Raw genomic sequence first — 20,538 nt, forward strand, 5'->3', positions numbered from 1 at the left:
CTTTTATGTAAATAAAAGCAAACCAAAGTTGTTTATGCATACATATATGTATGTAAACATATAAAAAGGGCTGCAACGCTATCTACCAAATAGGTAATATTGGTTACCACTGGGGCGAAGGAGAAAAGACTGGGGGTGAAAGTCAAGGAGTCTTTCCTTTTCCTCTGTAATTTTTTTCATTTTTTTTCTCCTCCTTACACCTGGTCCCTCCTCCCCTTAACCCTATCTGCTCTTCCTCCTCTTCCTCATCCTCCTTCTTGGGCAGTGTTCTTACACTACATAAGGTGGTGTGTGTGTGTGTGTGTGTGTGTGTGTGTGTGTTTTTAATTTAAATTCTTTATTGTTTAAAGTATTACATAAGTCTCTGTTTTTTTCCCCCATTGACCTCTCCCTGGTCGCCCCTCCCCCCCATTACAAAAGTTTTTCTTTGTTTGTTTTTAAAGCAAAACAGCAGTCTCCCTTCTTGAAAAACCTTATCCAGGGCTAATAATTTTCAAAGAAAAAGCAATTACCACTAATGTCATCGGAGAAATGTGTACCCTTTAAGTTGTCCAGACAATAGCAAATACTATAAAAATGAACACAATTACGCCAATAGTTAATATCAATGAGCATAACCCGACCTAACAAGGTGGCTTCTTGTTATTATTTGCGAAGTCCTTTTACCTGTCTTATTTTAGCTCTTACATACTGTGCAGTTAAAACTATGCACTCAGACAAAATAAACATATTCTTTTTGTAACCGCAATTTAATGTAAAAAAAGAGTTAAAAACAAAATCCAGGAAGACAATGCAAATGAAGTATGAGATTAGCATCACTACACACCAGTAAACTACTGGTACCCTTCGATGACAGGAGAACGCAAAAACAGCCGAGTCGATGACCTAGGGCTCCTAGCTGCTCGCGAGGACGAAATCCACAGCAAGAAACACCTAAAGGTAAAGAAAAAGGCCCATGTCGGACCCCGAATGGGCGTATCGCGAGGTAGGACGATTGCCAAAATAACATTTTATTCCGTGTGAGAGGAATTGTAATCAATTGTTACTTCGTTTTCTGTATTTTTTCAAAGTTCCACATTTGCATAGGGGACAACGTGGGTCGTGAAAAGTCTAGGGTTTTAATTCTGCCACTAACGGACGTTAGTGAAATCAGGTCCTCATCAGTGAAACTGGGCGTGAGAAGTTCGAATCTTCAAAATCCCCGCTCCTTTTACCGCAGGAAGATGCCGGCTCCTGCGAGTTCGCCAAAGACGTATTTTGGCCCTCTGGTCTCACCGTCCGCGCAGCCTCCAGAAACAATCCCAGGCTCCGCCCCCTGCGCCCCGGAGGGCGCGAAAACCCAATTGACAAGAAGTCGGTCCGGAGCCCGCGGGTCTGATCTGTGTTCGGCTCGCTTTCCCCGCCGGGGTCCCAGTCCCGAGCGCCCAGCCTCAAGTGCCCGACTCGGGGGCGCCCCGCGTTCACCGGCCGCGACCTAGGGTCCTGGTTGCCCGCGCTTTTTCACCGCCTCTTCCCGCGTTCGACTCGGCCGAGCTGGGCCCAGCCTCCGCGACCGATCCGGGCGGGTGGGCGCCGGAGCGTCCGAGACGGACCCCGCGGCCCAGCGCCTCGTTCCTGCGGGAGCCGGCCGCCCCCATGGCCTCCAGGCATGCCAGGCCGGGCCGTACCAGGTCCTAGGAGCCGGGATTCCGGGAAGCGGGGAGCATGGTGGGGGTCCTGGCCATGGCGGCGGCGGCAGCTGCTCCCCCTCCGGTGAAGGGCTACGAGATTGAGGTGAACTGGAGTATTTCCCTCCGTCTGTGTGGGGCGGGGGAAAGGTGATCACGACTTTGGATCCTTGAGGCGGAAAGAGGTTGGGACATTGTGTGGAACAGTTGCTGGGGCGTGTCGTTTCTTCAAGTCGCGATAGGTCCGGGTATTGTGAGATGTTTGCGGGGACAGGTCAGTGAGGGTTTAGGATAACTCGACCAGTTCCCAGATCCTGAAATGTGGGTGGAACTGGATGCTTTGGATTGTGAAATGCCACGGAGTATCCTGGGGCTAAGTCTCGGTTGGTGATAGGGGACTATGGAACTTTAGCGTTGAAAGGGATCTTTAAGTCCACCTGCGCCATCCATCCACCTGTTCTAGGAATGCCCTTAGAATGTCACTACAAGAATCAAACAAGGTACTTGAAACAATCGTGGTGTTTTTTTTTTTTTGTTTTTTTTTTTTTTCCGTGGCTCTAGAGCTTAATATACTGCAGTTAGGAGTCATTTATCAGTGAAATACACTAGCTGTCCTGAAGAAGGGAGTGGAATGCCTTGAAGTAGTGGAGTAGCATCTTAGAGGAGACTGTTGTTATATTTTTACGCCTTTTCACCTCAAGCTGGCATAATTCTAACTGAACTATGCATACTGGTATCCTTGAAGTGAGCCAAGATGTATGTTCACTTACTTAACTGGGGCTCTTATTTTTTAATTTTTATTTGTTGATTTTAGAGAGAATGCGAGAGAGAAAGCATTGGTTCGTTCCACTCATTTATGCATTCATTGGTTGATTCTTACATGTGCCTTGATGGGGGGTGGAACCAGGCAATCTTGGTGTTTCTGAATGAACTCTAACCAACTGAGCTACCCGGCAGGGCCTTAAATTGTATTTTTAATTACAGTTTACATTCAATATAATTTCATATTGGCTTCAGGCATAGTGGTTAGACAACCAGCCTCCCTCCTCCCATATTTCAAGTACCCACCTGGCACCATACAGAGTTATTACACTATTATTGACTAAATTTCCTTTGCTGTACTCTTATTTTTTAGAATCAAGTAACTTTTGTCTAGTTACTAATCATTGCTATGCTCATAATTGTTAAATCTAGGTAGTTGCTCAGCTTGTCTCAGGTGTGAAGAAGGACTTGGTACTTGAATTACATAGTTTTTTATTTTTGTGTGGTCAGTTTTATCAATCTTTTTGTTACAGTTTCTGCTTTTGGCACCCTGCTTAGAGAGCCTATTTCATAACAGTGATACTTACTGTTTAGTATTTTAAGGGTAAGGGCCCTATACACATTATTTTACTTAATATCAACCTTGTGATGAGGTACTGTTATCTGTCTTCTACAGATGGGAGGTTACAAATTAATTTAAAGTAATTTGCTTAAGGTCCCTCACTAGTAGATGTCAGGGCGAACTCTTAAACTTTTATCTGCCGGACTCCAGAGGCTATGGTATTGTGCCACTGATACCATCTCAGGGTAATAATAATAATACAATTTTTAGTATTTTATTTTATTTTTTTAATATATTTTATTGATTTTTTACAGAGAGGAAGGGAGTGGGATAGAGAGTTAGAAACATCGATGAGAGAGAGACATCGATCAGCTGCCTTCTGCACATCCCCTACTGGGGATGTGCCTGCAACCAAGGTATGGCATGTACCTTGACCAGAATCGAACCTAGGACCTTTCAGTCTGCAGGCCGATGCTCTATCCACTGAGCCAAACCGGTTAGGGCTATTAGCATTTTCTTGAAATACACTTACCATTTAAATTTTTAAAAATATATTTTTATTGGCTTCAGAGAGGAAGGAAGAGGGAGAGAGAGATAGAAACATCAATGATGAGAGAGAATCATTGATCAGTTGCCTCCTGCACACCCCACACTGGGGATCGAGCCTGCAATCCGGCATGTGCCCTGACCGGCAATGGAAGGGAGACCTCCTGGTTCATAGTCATCCCCCAACCACTGAGTCACACAGGCCAGGCAAATTTTAACATAAAATTTTAAGCCTGTAATTTATTTTGCCTCATGCTTATCCAATAGTGAGAAATTTGTCCCAATACCATTTAACTGCTTCGTTGCCCACTAACTTAAATGCTACTGTTATCACATACCAAGTTCTTAAATTTATATTTCTGGTTGTCTTTTCTCTCCCTTTTTTTTTTTAAAAATATTTTATTGATTTTTTACAGAGAGGAAAGGAGAGGGATAGAGAGTTAGAAACATCGATGAGAGAGAGAAACATCGATCAGCTGCCTCCTGCACACTCCCCACTGGGTATGTGCCCGCAACCAAGGTACATGCCCTTGACCGGAATCGAACCTGGGACCCTTGAGTCCGCAGGCCGACGCTCTATCCACTGAGCCAAATCGGTCAGGGCTCTGGTTGTCTTTTCTCTTCTTTTTTTTTTCTCATAAGAACACATTTAAAAAAAAAAAAAAAGAACACATTTATTGGGTAAATTACAGAGGTAGAAAAAATAGTTTCTAGAAGAAATGGGCTTAGGAAACAAGTTATAGAGGTAAAGGAAGGGCCCTTGAGCTTGGGAGTGAGGAAGCTAATGGTAACATTCCCGGGGGGTGGGGGGGGGGTGACGGGGAAAAGGGGAAGGGAAAGGAGGGAGAGCCTTTTTCTGGTTTTCTAATCTATTTCATTAAGTTGCTTGCCTTTGTACATCGGTACTAAGCTTTTAATCATGATGGCTTTATAATGTGTTTTACTTTTATAGAAGTATAATGCACCCATTTATTATTTATTTAAAAAATTTTCATGTTATTCTGGCAAATTTATTCTAACAAATGAACTGAGGGAAGATAAAATCAAAGAAAAGACTGATGGAGCTTTGTAAGTTACTAATTTATGACCAACAAAAATATAACTTTTTAGCATTATAGTCATCTTGATATTATGTGGGTAATAAATAATGTAAGATGCAGGCAGTACTGTTTTAATAGCAAATTAAAACACTGGAAAGTTTTATTTGTGGAAAGTGTCCTTCACCATAATTTTTACTTGATTAGTAAATTTTGAGTTCCTAGGTTTGTTCACTATGTACCCGCTTCTTCTTTTTTTTTAAAATATTTTATTGATTTTTTACAGAGAGGGATAGAGAGTTAGAAACATCGATGAGAGAGAAACATTGATCAGCTGCCTCCTGCACACCTCCTACTGGGGATGTGCCCGCAACCAAGGTACATGCCCCCGACCGGAATCAAACCTGGGACCCCTGAGTCCGCAGGCCGACGCTCTATCCACTGAGCCAAACCGGTTTCGGCTGTACCCGCTTCTTAGAAGTAGAAATTTTGGCCCGGCCAGTGTGGTACACTGGTTGAGCATTGACATAAGAACCAGGAGTTCATAGTTCGATTCCTGATGAGGACATGTGCCCTGGTTGTGGGCTGGATCCCCTGCCGATCAATGATTCTCTCTCATCATTGATGTTTCTTTCTCTCTCCCTCTCCCCTCCTCTCTGAAATCAATTAAAAAAAAAAAAAGTAGAAATTGTGTTTATTTTTAACTTAAAAAGTGAAAATGGAGACGAATTAATATTTGTAGAGTTCCTACCATGCATCAGACTTCACATAATTTTTATTTTATTTTATTATTTTTTAAAATATATTTTATTGATTTTTTACAGAGAGGAAGAGAGAGGGATAGAGAGTTAGAAACATCGATCAGCTGCCTCTTGCACACCCCCTACTGGGGATGTGCCCGCAACCAAGGTACATGCCCTTGACCGGAATCGAACCTGGGATCCTTGAGTCCGCAGGCTGACGCTCTATCCACTGAGCCAAACCGGTTAGGGCGAGACTTCACATATTTTTATGTAGCATGTTCATTACTTACCCTGTGAGTTGGGTGATACTATTCAAATAATAAACAGAGGCCAATAGAAATAAACACATTTGTACCTAAATATGGTGGCCTTGAAACTTTTTATTAAAGGATAATATGTCTATAGTTAAAGGTATAAGTTGATGTCATGTTGAGATTTGAATTAGGTTTGACTTTAAAGCTCCTTTTACATCTAATTACGTAAAATATTAGATCCATGTTTACAATATATGTTTTGTATTATTTTGTTGAAATAAACCTTTTTATCTTCTTTTAAATTGCTAGGCATGCAAAAAGCGAAGGAGGGATGATGACAGATCTTCCAGTGAAACAATTACAAAATATTTATCACCAGTAGAGAAGACTGGAGACAGGGTTTTTTCTCCACCAAAATCCAGTAATATTCTGGATTATTTTAGAAAAACTTCACCCACAAATGAGAAGACTCAGTTAGCAAGAGAGTGCAAGATAAAATCACCTGCACCATTGCCTGCTGACATTGGCAAAAACTGTAAAATACCTTTGGAAATGTTCTCAAATATAGAGTTTAAGAAGAGAAGAAAGACAGTTAATTTATCTCATCAACTAAGTAATATTAAACCTGAAAATGAATCTCCAATTGAAATTAATAGTGATGATAGCAAAGAAGACTCTAGTTTAAATAATGATGTTGTGGAGAGTAGTACTTCTTTTTCACTCAAGCAACCTGTAGAAATACTTGCAGAAAGTATTCAAGATAACAAAAACCAGTCAAGCATTGTGGCCTCCAAGAAAAGTTCTAAGAAAGTAAATCCTAAACTAGGGGCCACAGAAAATGATTGTAAAAATTTGAGAAAAAGGAAGCGCCAAGAGATAATAGATCTATCTGAAAGTTTACCTTTGGCAGAGGAGCTAAATCTCCTTAAAAAAGATTGTAAAGATAGTAAACAGATAATTCCTTCCCTAATTAATGAAATTGAGAATACTACAGATAATGTAACTAAACCAGCCCAGTTAAATGATGGTACAATAACTGTCTCGTATGAAGAATTTTTAAGAAGTCACAAGGAAAATAAACTGGAACAGATCCCAGACTCTACATTGTCAATTTGTGTCCCTTCTAAAACTGTTGAAGATAGAGTCACAAGTGGTTGCACAAGTGATACAGAAACCTGTGACATTTCCCAGCAAGTACCCTTTAAGACAGTTACTGTTCTTGCACAAGTTCACCCTATTCCCCCCAAAAAGACAGGGAAAATACCCTCAATTTTCTTGAAACAAAAGCAGTTGGAAATGGAAAATAGTCTGTCTGATCCCGAGAATGAACAGACAATTCAGAAAAGAAAATCTAACGTTGTTATACGGGAGGAAGAACTAGAATTGGCAGTATTGGAAGCTGCAAGTTCTGAAGCTGTGAAACCAAAATGCACTCTAGAAGAAAGACAGCAATTTATGAAAGCATTTAGGCAGCCAGCATCAGATGCACTTAAAAATGGAGTAAAAAAGTCTTCTGATAAACAGAAAGAGCCCGATGAAAAATCTTTAAATGAGGAAGAGAGAGACAGTAATTCTAAAAAAATCATGGAAAATTCTAATATCCAAATGGTTTCAGATAATGGCAATTCACAGTCACACACTCATAAAGGAAGTTTTCCTAAGGAGAAATGTCAAAAGCTAAAGAAAAAGGATAAGAAAATGTTAGCTATTGGTGCTACTTCAGGTGAAAATAGAGAGGGAAATCCTCAAATGAGGGAAACAACTTTTTCCTTTAAAGGCAAACAAAGTAAAAATAGGCTTAGAATGAGTTTAAGACAAAAGAAAACAGGAGTTTTCAAAGACAGCCCATTATTTAGCAGTGCAAGTTTTGTTTGTGAAGACAGAGCAAATGATGACCCTCTAAAGATTTGTTCTCAGTATAATAAGTCTTCAAGAAAAACTAGCACACCAGTTAAGGATAAGGTAATATATCCTAAAGCTGAAACTGAAGACAGCTTGGTAAATGTTTCTACACCCAAATCAACCAGGAGATCTCTAAGAGGTAGCAGGACACCTACTGCAACAATCATTGGAGGTACAGATTCTGAAGATGCACAAGATATATGTCCTGTGAAGGCTTCCACTCCAAGAGCATCCAAGTTATCAGAAAAGCATAGCTTATATACAGCGGAATTAATCACAGTATCCTCTGATTCAGAGAGTCCTATTAGGTAAGGTAAAGTTTTTGTTTTAAAATTTTAAGTATTATGCATGTTGGGAAGGAAAATAAGCATTAGAGAGTAGTATTTTTTCATAGAACACAGCTGATTTATAAGGACAATAAAAGAGGGTGTCAAAAATGCTACTTTTCTACATTTAATAAAGTCAGGCATGATTTTAGAAGAATTCTAGATATGTTTTAGATGAGCTCTAAACTCTTGTAACAGTTGCTGAATGAAATTCAAATATGAATTTGGTACATTTAACAAACAAGACTAAAAATAAATCATAGACCTTTATTTCTTGGGTAAACAGGGCCATGCACTATGAGGTCTATACTTGCATACTGGTTTTGGCTAATGTAAGAGTGATCTTAGGGACTAACTTTCTGTAAAACTTATGATTTCTAAAATAAACAGTTTATTTTGCGAGTTTAACCTTGAGGAGTTTGGCTTACTTTTGAATTAGTAATTTGAAACTAATGGAGTGTTTTCTGTTTTAGAACTGTCCAGAAATTGGAGCCCTAGTTGGTTCTTTTCTGTATTGAAATTCTTACACATTATAATCATGAAAATGTTTCTGAATTTTTCTCCCCAGAATGAAATTCACCAGAATTAGTACTCCCAAAAAATCTAAGAAGAAATCTAAGAAAAGTTCCAAGAAATCTGAAGCAACTGGTGGAGATTTTACCTATCAAACTAGAAAGGTAATTGAAATATTAGGGATTCCTGTAAGTGATATTCTGTTTTCTTATAAGCAACAATAACAACTACTATTGGAAGTAATACACACATTTCTTAGACTGGTTATGTTAACTACAACCCTATGTTATTTTCCACTATTTTTTTATTTCTCGAGTTAGTTTATTAAGACATCAAGTTAGTTAATTATGAGATGAAAGCAATTGATAAGGGGAGTCTAATTTACTTTTTCTAGGTTTTGAGTTATATTAAATTTTTCTCTAAGGCTACTTTTAGGTCATGATCGAATGTTTGGTTTATTTCTGTAGATTAGAAATAAATAGTACCATTTCTGGTACTATTGACATTTTGGGCTGGATAATTCTTCATTGTGGGGGGTTATCCTTTGCATTATTGTATGTTTAGCAGTAACCCAATTAACTGTAAGTTTATTCAACTTTTATTTTAGAAAGACTATGCCTTGTTTGTGTACTGCTTAGAATTGTGATTCAGTAATAAAAGTTCCCAACAAGACATCTCAAAATTTATTATGTCCAAATTGGGGCCCTTACCTGAATTTACTTAGATCAGTTATTTTATCTCATACTATTAATGTATCAGTGATCCTGTTACTATTCTGCCTTGCTTTTTGAAGCCTTAGCCAGGCTTGTTTACTAGCAATAGGTGAAAATCTTAGTCATTTTCTGGGAGAAATTTTTCATGTTTTGTGAGAATGAGAATAGACTGATTTTCTTAAGAGCTCCATATTCATAACAGCTCTTCCAACAGATATTTACAGAATGGCTTTCTGAATGGTTCTGGCTTCATTTTTTCATGCAATAAATATTTACTTAATGCAATGCTATATGCTAGGCATTGGGAGGACAGCTCCATAGAAGATACACATGGACTAGACTTTCATGGAGCTTAAGGTCTTTTGGCAAATTCAGGCACATAAACATGCAATTGAATACATGTGATAAGATTTATAATAAAGTAAGTACTGAAAGCACATAAATGGGATGCCTACCTTCCAGGAACAATAAACAGGGACCTAAATAATAGAAATTGTTCTCTAAACATAGGGAATGGTGTATGTAAAGGCCCTGGAGATAAGAGAGAACATTTATGTTTTAGGGAGTGAGAAGTAGGGTCTGGACTCTTCAGGAATTTGGACTTTATTCTGAGAGAAGTAGGGAGCCATTTTAAGTAAGGGGACTAACATGATTGGATTTGAGTTTTAGAAAAATTACTCTGTAGTGTGGAGAATAATTACAGTGGGAAGGTTTGAGGCTGGGAGACCATTTAAGAGCCTTTTGGAGTAATCCACATGAGCTATATTGTGTTTTGAATGACAATGGTTATTCAGGAGACTTGATGGACTAAATGTGAAAGAAAGGGAGAAGTGAAGCATGATAGTCAGGGTTCTGGCTTGGGCTTTTGAGTGGATGCTGTTGCATTCCACTGAGATAGGAAGAAAGCTAGGTGTGGGAGAAAGATGAGGAATTTGGTTTTGGACAAAATGGATTCTAGGTAACTGTGGGTGGGATGTCCAAGTAGAACCATTTATAATTACCAGTTGGATCTATGGTCCTAAATCTTTGCAGAGATTTGAACCATAGGGAAATCTGAAGGAGTTATTAGCATATTGATGGTAAATGAAACTCTGAAAATGGATGAGATGAAACAGCAAACATTTATTTAAAAAACAAACTGCAGAAGTATATAAAATGTATAAGATCACTTAGCACATCAATGGCAGAACCAGGTCTGAAGACCAGACTTCCTTCTTATTTAGTGCTCTTTTCCACACCTAATACCTTTTCAATCTCTCGCCAAAGGAGTCAGCCTAGAGGTATTTAAAATCAAAGAATAAACAGCATTGTGGTATTGCCAGAGGGAAGGGGGTTAAGTGGAGAAGGGGGTCCTAATATATGGTGACAGGAGAAGATTTGACTTTGAGTGGTAGGCACACTCTGCAATATACAGATCTATGACATAGAAACCCACACATGAAACCTGTATGTTCATGTTGACCAATGTCACCCCAATAAATAAAGTAAAAAAATTAAAAAGGACTGTATAAATACTGAAGTATCAGACTTCCTGATTAGATGGTTCTGTCATGAACAAAAATGAAAAATGAAGTTCAAATAAATGGATAAAATCAAAGAATAGATGCCATGAAGATGGTGGAGAAATAACCAACAATTCTAATCTATTCTGCTAACATCTTTCTTTTTTTTAAAAAATATATATGTTTATTGCTTTCAGAGAGGAAGGGAGCGGGAGAGAGAGAGAAACATCAATGGTGAGAGAATCACTGACTGGCTGCCTCCTGCACGTCCCCTACTGGGGATTGAGCCTGCAACACAGGCATGTGCTCTTGACTGGAATCGAACCCGGGACCCTTCAGGCCACAGGCCGACGCTCTATCTACTGAGCTAAACCAGCCAGGGCTGCTAACATCTTTCTTTATGTTTTTCACAAATGTAACTATCTGGATAAATTTCAAGTAAGAAATCATGGCAAAACAAGTATAACTAGACATTTTAATTTAATTGCCTTGGCAACATTTGAATAACAATTTCTTTGTCTCTTATTTAATGTAATTTATAATTGTATTTTTTCTATTATATATATATTTTTAAATAGACATTTTTCTCTTAAGAGCAGTTTTAGTTTTACAGCAAAATTGAGCTAAAGGTACAGAGATTTCTCATATATTTCCCGTACCCACACATGCACAACCTCCCCCATTATCAATGCCAGAGTAGTACATTTGTGTTTTTTTGTTTTATTTTTATTTTCAGTATTAAGGCAGGGGACAATGAAATGAAAAAGGGCTTAGGATACCAGAAGCGACAGGAGAGAGCCTCGGCGGGGCTGCTTTGGCTCTCTAGAAAGTCAGAGAAAAGAGGACCTTGGGGCATGGGGTTTGGTCTGGGATGAGCTGCCACTGCCCATGGTTCCCTGGTTGCAAGTCTCTTGGGAACCCTTAGAGTTTAGGAGATGCACTCCTGTGAGGAAAGAAGAGGGCGAAAGGGCCAAGTAGTACATTTGTTCAGATTGAAGACTCTATGTTGGCATATTATTACCTAGGGTCCATTGTTTGCATTACGATTCATAGCCCTTGGTGTGTTCTGGTATATTCTGTGGGCTTGGACAAATATATAACGACATGTATCCACCATTATAGTATTATACAGAATAGTTCCACTGCCTTAAAACTCTTCTATGCCTGGCCTATTCATCCCTTCCTGCTGCCGCCCCCAACCCCTGGCAACCACTGATCTTTTATTGTCTCCATGGTTTTGCCTTTAATATTTTTTTCTTTTTTTAAATAAAATAAGTTTGCCAAAGATCTAAATGAATGTTTCAAATTTTTGTTTAGGCAAGCAATACTTCAAAAAATGTATCAAAAGCAAAAAAACTGATTGAAAAAGCAAAAGCTTTACACATTAGTAGGTCAAAAGCTGCTGAAGAAATAGTGACACCCTTAAGGCGTTCATCTAGACATCAGATTCTTCCTGAAGGGAAGAAAATGTCAGACACAGAAGTAAGTATTAACAAATATTTATTGGTATAAATTATGTCCTATCCCTGACCAGAGTGGCTCAGTTGGTTTGAATGTCATCCCGATACCGAAAGTTTACGGGTTCGAGTCCCTGTCGGGGTGCATACGGGAGGCAACTTATCCATGTTTCTCTCTTATTGATGTTTCTCTCCTCCCCTCTTCTCTCTAAAAAATTTCCGTCTTATTTTGTTGTTTGGAGTGGGAGAAGGAAACCATTATGAAGTTAAAAGGTAAAATTGTAAGGTAGTCTTGAGGTGGTAGGAAGAATGTAATTTTTATTTTTGCTTTAAAAGTCTTTGGCTCTCTTTTGCCTACAGAATGTTTGAATCCTTATCAAGTCATTCAAAATTCTTCATAGATTGCACTAGGGCTTCCCTTTCTTCAAAACCCTTCCTCATTACAAAAAATTATTAATTTCTCCCCAAATGGTGCAGTTTTTAAATTTTTTTCAGTTTGTAGTCTCATGATGGGGAAATGTATGGAGTTATTAATGTAATTATCTTGTATATGGCTTTTAGCATTGTAATCCTTTTGATATTTTAATAGCATTTTATTTTAAAAATCTTTATTGTTGAGAGTATTACAGATGTCCCTGTTTTTTTACCCCATTGCTCCCCTCCACTCGCTTCTCACTCCACCCCAAGCCTTCACCACCCTAGTGTCTATGTCCATAGGTAATATGTTTAGGCATATAAGTTCTTTGATTAATTTCTTCCCGCCTGCACCCCTTTCCCTCTGAGATTCACCAGTCTGTTCCATGTTTCTTTTCTATGCCTCTGATTATTTTTTTATTGTTCATATTTTTTATCTTTCTTCTTCCTCCTTCTTCTCCTCCTCCTCTCCTTTTCTCCTTCTTCTTCTTTCTTCTCTTCCTCTTTTTAAAGAATACCCTTCAACATTTCATGTAATACTGGTGGTTTGGTGGTAATGGACTCTACTTTAGCTTTTTCTTGTCTGATATATTTTAAAGAAAGTTTTTTCTTATTTTGTCTTAGGACTCTGTAATAATAATAAATTCAAGTCCTACTTCTTTAAAGCATCCTGAGACAAATCAGAAGAAACTTCAGTGTCTAAATGATGTGCTAGGAAAAAAACCTAACAAGACTTCTAAAAATGAACCTGGTAATCAGACTTGATAACATTTATGATGAACATTAGAATGTTTGGGGGATTATATTCTGCATGCTCTCATTTTAATTTAATATCTTGCTCTATAAATGGTAAACTTTAATTGTATTAAATATTATTTCTATTTTTATGAGTAAAGTTATAATGTAGTGAGGAGTTTTGCAAAGGGTAACTGACCATATCTTAAGTTATCACATTTCTATGTATTTATTTATCCTTAGTTAAGTTAGTGGTTCCCAAACCTGACTAATCGTCAAAATCATCTGGGTAAATTAAAAAATTTTTTAAATCTTTATTTCCTTTTCTAGACATATTAACTAAGAATTTCCAGAACTGGGTTGTAGGAATCTGTAGTTTAAAAAAATTTTGTTCTCCAAGAGATTCTGATAATGATATCCAGTTGAGGAACTAGGTCATTATATAGAATTTTTCTCAATTGAAAGAAATTTTTAAGGAATTAGTTTTTTAAAAGTTTAAAAAGATAGAGATATAATTTTAAAGTAGTTGGAAGGAAGTGGAGATGATGGACATTAATACTAACCTAAGTATTTATTTTTCTCAGGAAAAATGAAAATCGCTCCTTTATTTCTTACCAGAAAGGTTCATAAAACAACTGATCCTATCCTTGGTTTTGATGAAAGCAGGTCAGTCCAGGACAAATTTTTAAATGCCAAAATGTTTTATGGAATGTGTTGTGTTTTTTTTTTTTCATTTACTTTGATGAGAAAGCATGTAAATTATCATTTGAAGCTTTAATAAATACATTTTAAAAGATGAACTTAAGCCCTGACCGGTTTGGCTCAGTGGATAGAGTGTCGGGCTGTGGACTGAAAGGTCCCGGGTTTAATTCCGGTCGAGGGCATGTACCTTGGTTTCCCTACTAGGGGGCTTGCAGGAGGCAGCTGATCAATCGATGTTTCTAACTCTCTATCCCTCTCCCTTCCTCTCTGTAAAAGGCCAATAAAAATATATTTAAAAAAAGATGAATGGGGGAGATAAGAGATCAACCGAAGGACTTGTATGCATGCATATAAGCATAACCAATGGACACAAAACTCTGGGGGGTGAGGGCAAGTATGGGAGTGGGGTGGGGGGGACAATGGTAAGATATGTACACATATAATACCTTAATAAAAAAATTAAAAAAAAGATGAACTTAAAATATGACAGTGCTACACAAAGATCTTGGTGGGGTTTTTTTTGTTGTTTTTTTTAAAATATATATTTTATTGATTTTTCACAGAGAGAAAGGGAGAGGGATAGAGAGCTAGAAACATCGATGAGAGAGATACATCCACCAGCTGCCTCCTGCACACCCCCCACTGGGGATGTGCCCGCAACCAATGTACATGCCCTTGACCGGAATCGAACCTGGGACCTTTCAGTCTGCAGATGGACGCTCTATCCACTGAGCCAAACCGGTTTCGGCAAGATCTTGGTTTTTTGCAAACATTTTGGAGCCATCTCTAGACAAAATAGTGAAAAATAAATAGGCAAACCAAAAAACCAAAAAGCTGATTATGAACTTATTCAGTAAACCAGATACTGTTTTTTGGAACTAGGAATGTTATGTGAAACAAAACAAGACACATTCCCTGTCCTCATGAGGCTTATACTCTAGACAGTGGTTCTCAACCTTTCTAATGCCGCGACCCTTTAATACAGTTCCTCATGTTGTGGTGACCCCCAACCATAAAATTATCTTTGTTGCTACTTCATAACTAATTTTGCTACTGTTAATGAATTGTAATGTAAATATCTGTGTTTTCCTATCGTCTTAGGCTCTACAGCAGTGGTTCTTAACCTGTGGGTCACGACCCACAGGTTGAGAACCGCTAGCAGGGTCGCCTAAGACCATCGGAAAACACAGATATTTACATTACAATTCGTTAACAGTAGCAAAATTAGTTATGAAGTAGCAACAAAGATAATTTTATGGTTGGGGTCACCACAACATGAGGAACTGTATTAAAGGGTTTCGGCATTAGAAAGGTTGAGAACCACTGCTCTAGAAGAAAGACAGGCTATAATTAAACATTAATTGGGCCAGCAAATGAAATATTGCATTTGTACTAAGAAGGAGAGATATGAAGTTCTATTAAGTTTGTATTAAGTAAATTTGGTCTTGTTAAGAAAGGCTTTACTGAATGACACCTGAGGGAGGATAAGCAGGAGTTCATCAGGGGAAGGAACAGCGTTCCAGGCAGAGGGAACAGTCTGTGCATAGTCCTTATACCTAAATGGAGTGTGGTAAATACAGGAGATTGAAAGAATGCCAGTGCGACTTGAGCACAGAGAGCAGAGGAGAGAGGAATGTGAGATTAAGCTGGAGAAGTGGGTGCGATCCCAACCAAAGGATTTTAAACATGAGTATGGACATTTGGATTTTTAAAATTTTATCTGACTGCTGGATTAATTCTGCTGTTGTATAAAGAGTGGAATAGAGGAGAGCTTATAGTGGATGTACGAGTCCAGGTGTGAGATGATGGAAGTGTGGACTGAGGTGTTGGAAAAGATTTAGGAGATAAATTTAAAAACCCTTAATGATTAATGAGAATTGGGGTGGGGAGAAGAAGGTATAAGGATAACACTTAAGTTCTGGTCTATGTAAGTGGATAGCACAATGGAAGAAGACCAAATTTAGGGACATCATGTATTCAGGTTATTTATTTTTCCTATTTCAATTTCATTGATGTACAATTACATGTTGTTAAATGTACAAATCTTAACCTTTTGCACTTGGATGTCGAGTGTGACTCGACATGGTTAGCATTAGAATAAAGGAATCGAGAAAAAAGCAAGCGAGTGCAAAGGGTTAAGTATACAGCTTTGATAAGTACATTATATTGGGATATACAACTTTATTTTACTCCAGAAAAGTTACTTACTCTTCCTGTTATCCCCACCACTGCCACAACAAAAAGGTTACCACTATTATGATTTCTATTACCATAGATTAGTATTGTGTTTTAAAACTTTACATAAACTTTAAATATATATATTCAATTATATATAACTTTTGTGTGAAGTTACTTTTGCTCAGTACACACACACACACACACACATATTATTTTAAAAATTTTAAAATAATGTTTTTATTGATTTTTAGAGAGAGAAGGGAGGATAGAGAGATAGAGACATCAATGAAAAACTTCATCAATTGGCTGTCTCCTGCCATGCCCTGTAACTGGGGATTGAGCCTGAAACCCAGGAATGTGCCCTGACTGGGAATTGAACCTCTTAGTTCTTGGGTTGATGCTGAGCCACATCAGCCGGGCTTATTTTTTTTTTAATCCTCAACCAAGAAGTGAGAATATTTTTTCCATTGTTTTTCACAGAGAGTGGAAGGGACAGGGGGAGGGGGCGCGGTAGGGGGAGAGGAGAGAGAAAGAGAGAGAAGCACATTGGTTGGTTGCCTCCCATACACACACTGACTGGGGATCAAACCTTCAACGTAGGTAAGTGCCCCCCTGACCGGGCATTGAACTTGTAACCTTTTGGTGTACAGGATGATGCTCCAATTGAGCCCTCAGCTAGGGCCAAGAGTATAGTAGTCGAAGGCCCCTTTCCAGTAACAGCTGAGAGAGAATGTGGGAAGACAAAGATATAAAGAAATTTTTCTTCTAAGAATGCGAGAGGCAGCCCTGGATGGACTCCAACCAGCTTTTTGGTTAACAGCTGAACACACTAACCGATTATGCTAGAGACTTGCTATTTTCTGATTATTATATGTATAAATGCATTTTTTAAAAAGGAAAACAGAAAACAAGGGGGGGGGGGGAAACTTACCGCCCTCTTGCCCACTGGTCATTCCAGAAGGTCATTCCGGAAGGTTGTTCCACCGTCTGGTCTAATTAGCATATTAGCTCTTTATTATATAGGATAGTTTATTTGTTTAAAGTTTTTATAACCTTAGCTTTCCTTTTCACATCATTTTCTTAAAAGTCAAGATACCTCCGAAAGATCTCAGGATTGTGATGTGCGACTTAAAGCAAAGCGTGACTTTCTAATGAGTGGTCTGCCAGATTTGTTGAAACGACAAATTGCAAAGAAATCTGCTGCATTAGATGTGTACAATGCAGTGAGTACTAGTTTCCAGAGAGTAGTTCATGTACAACAAAAAGATGATGGTAAGTTTGTTGATTATTATGGAATATTTACTTTGAAACTGTTAGAAGTAGCCGAAACCGGTTTGGCTCGGGATAGAGCGTCGGCCTGCAGACTCAAGGGTCCCAGGTTCGATTCCGGTCAAGGGCATGTACCTTGGTTGCGGGCACATCCCCAGTAGGGGGTGTGCAGGAGGCAGCTGATTGATGTTTCTCTCTCATCAATGTTTCTAACTCTCTATCCCTCTTCCTTCCTCTCTGTAAAAAATCAATAAAAAATAAAAAAAATTAAAAAGAAACTGTTAGAAGTAATATGAAACTATGTAAGGTGGTTTAAGATGAGGCTAAGGTTCAAGTGTAATTCTTAGAGTGATTTTAGTGGGAATTTAAAATCTCTTCCCAAGCCTTAGACTCGCTTTAACAAGGATGACTAGGGGCAAGAAAGCCAAAGGCATCCTCAGCCTTTACCCCTTATGCCGGGGGACAGCAGGCACATGTGTGTGGGACCTTAAGTGCATATTATTCTCCAGAGAGGCACTGTGTTCTAAAAGGAAGGCCATTTCCTTCTGAAATTATAGTCTGTGTGTGAACAGGTCATCTTTAAGCATTTCTCACAGGAGCTCAAGCTAATGTTCAGGGAAATTTGTTTGCCTCCTTTCCAGAACAGCTTTTGCTGTCTAGTACCTACCTATTTTGGGGAATATTTTCTGGAATGGGTAACAAGCAAGTAGCAGTGCTTCATTGCCCTAGTTCACCCTATTCTCACATGCACTGTGCACAAGAATGAACTGTTTGCACAAGCCTCTTTGTTGTAAGGTGGTTTTAGTATGATCATAACCTAATTCTACTTGGATTCTAATGCTATAACAATTACAGTCTTACTTAATTATATGTTTTTTAATTGGTGGTAATCTACAAAGCCTTATATCTTTATGTTGTCAGTGTTTCTACCTAGAATTATTTTTGTCAGCACAAAACCAGTTATATTCTCCTCAGCTGGCTATGTGGTTTGGTTTAGTGCACTCCTATCGGGAAGTGTACACTGTGTTCTGTTTTCTTTCTTTTCCTTTTATGCTTTTGACCTTGGTATTTTGTTGTTGTTGTTAATCCTCATCCAAGGACACTTTCTTTCCATTGATATCTAGAGAAAATAGAACGGAGGGAGAGAGGGAGGGAGTCAAAGAGAGAGAGAGAAGGAACATCAATGAGAGTGATACATTAATTGGCTGACTAGGGCTGGTGATCGAACCCACATATGGGCCCTTGACTGGAATCGAACCCGTGACCCTTCGGCCTGAGGGCCAATGCTCTAATCCAGGGGTCCTCAAACTTTTTAAACAGGGGGCCAGTTCACTGTCCCTCAGACCGTTGGAGGGCCAGACTATAGTTAAAAAACAAACAAACTATGAACAAATTCCTATGCACACTGCACATATCTTATTTTGAAATAAAAAAACAAAACGGCAAAAACACCCGCATGTGGCCTGCGGGCCGTAGTTTGAGGACGCCTGCTCTAATCACTGGGCAACACCAGTCGGGGCCTGCCTGACCTTGATACTTCTTGAGTTTCATTCAGCTTCTCATTTGTGTGGAGAACTTCCCAGCCTGTCTTTGTAATAATATTCTACTTTTTCCTTTTTTCCCAACTGTCACTGGTCATTCAGTTGATGAAGACTTTCCTGTTATTTTTTACTAGTTCAATTTTATATAGTATTTTTTTAATTTAAATTTTTATTTATTGATATTTAGAGAGAGGAGAGGAAGGGAGAAACATCGATTTTTTGTTTATTTATGTATTCCTTAGTTAATTCTTGTATGTGCCCTGACCAGGGATTTAACCTGCAACCTTGGCATATTGGGATGATGCTCTAACCTAATGAACTACCTGGCCAGGGCTTACGTAGTATTTTCTGATAGTATATTCAAATATAGAAATTTGTTATGCTTCCCCCACCTGATTTTTTGTTTTTGTTTTTGTTTTTCTTCCACTTTTTTTATTGTCTAAAGTTTTACATATGTCTCCATTTTTCCCCAATTGATCCCCTCTTCCCCCCAAGGCATTCCCACCCTGGGCAAGTCCCCACCGCCCCAGTGTCTGTGCCCATTGGTTATGCTAATATGCATGCATACAAGTCCTTTGGTTGCTCTCTAAACACCCCCCACCCTGCCTTCCCCTACCATTTGTCTCTAGATCGATCTATTCTTGTTCATCAACCCCCACCTGATTTTGACAAACCCATTCTCCTAGAAGCATGCTACTATAAAACAGCCTATCTATTGGAGATGAGCAGATAAGGCAAACACAGAAAGCACCTCTCTCCTAGAATCATAAGAGTTAGTGAACACTTAACTGTTGCTCGGCATTTTGCCAAACACTTCATATGCATATCTAGTTTAATTTCCATAACAATTTGAGAAGGTTAAGTATTATAATTGTTGCCCCCACTTTACACATGAAGAAACTAAGGTTTAGGAATTTTACCACAGTCACCTAGCTAGTAAGTGGCAGAGTCTGGATTTGAATCTAGGTCTGACTTTAGAGTTTAAACTTTAAACTAGAATGTTAACTGACACTGAAATTTTTACTGTGAGTAGCAAGGTTGATTTAAAAAGAGAAGAAAATTTGCAGATATTTGCTTATTTTTAACAATTGGAAGGGAAGACGAGGTAATTTTTATTAATTGTATTTGTTGGAGGTGAAGATTTTGTTCCCTATTGTACTCATCTGAGTTTTGATACTTTTGTGTTAACTATGTAGTTTAAGACTTTTCATGTTTATATACTTGGCATTTGATAAATGGATAGTATGTGAATGAAGGTAATTAAAACAATTTTTCTGTTTTTCTTTAGGGTGCTATTTGTGGCATTTGAAACCACCCACTTATTCTCGCTTAATTAAACTTAAACAATGGAATACTAAAGTAAATCTTTCTAAGTGTGTTATTGCTCTTGGTGAATTTTCAACATTGAATTCAAATTTGAAAAGTAATAATTCTGCTGTTGTGGTAAGTATTAAAAAGCTCATCCATTATAGAGTGTTTCCTTTGCATTTTTTTAGAGGAAAAAAAATTTGGATATATACTAGGTAGCCTAAAAAATGAATCCCAGCTAAAGTAATACCTCTTTTAAATACTAGGCTATAAAAACATTTTAAGAATTAAAATGTTTCAAAAGATTACATTATATAGAACATTTAGATACTTTATAAGTCAGCATTTTAATCTAGTAAATATGTGAAGTACAATTAATTGAAACAGAACAATTGTTTTAAGTCCTT

The 20,538-nt window shown here is 38.2% G+C and overlaps 1 protein-coding gene across 1 annotated transcript in view; it reads left to right on the plus strand.

Moving 5' to 3' along the window:
• The first annotated feature begins 1,704 nt into the window (after nt 1–1,704).
• The window catches only part of ATAD5 (ATPase family AAA domain containing 5), a 40,075-nt gene continuing 21,241 nt past the window's right edge, over nt 1,705–20,538 (plus strand). Inside the window, exons 1-8 of the mRNA XM_054709773.1 lie at nt 1,705–1,773; nt 5,881–7,781; nt 8,368–8,476; nt 11,845–12,009; nt 13,023–13,149; nt 13,718–13,799; nt 17,101–17,285; nt 20,112–20,266. Of these exons, the coding sequence (XP_054565748.1) occupies nt 1,705–1,773; nt 5,881–7,781; nt 8,368–8,476; nt 11,845–12,009; nt 13,023–13,149; nt 13,718–13,799; nt 17,101–17,285; nt 20,112–20,266 (2,793 nt within the window). The remainder of the gene's footprint in view (nt 1,774–5,880; nt 7,782–8,367; nt 8,477–11,844; nt 12,010–13,022; nt 13,150–13,717; nt 13,800–17,100; nt 17,286–20,111; nt 20,267–20,538) is intronic.

The sequence above is a fragment of the Eptesicus fuscus genome, chromosome 20 (assembly GCF_027574615.1).
Source record: "Eptesicus fuscus isolate TK198812 chromosome 20, DD_ASM_mEF_20220401, whole genome shotgun sequence".
Classification (NCBI taxonomy): domain Eukaryota; kingdom Metazoa; phylum Chordata; class Mammalia; order Chiroptera; family Vespertilionidae; genus Eptesicus; species Eptesicus fuscus.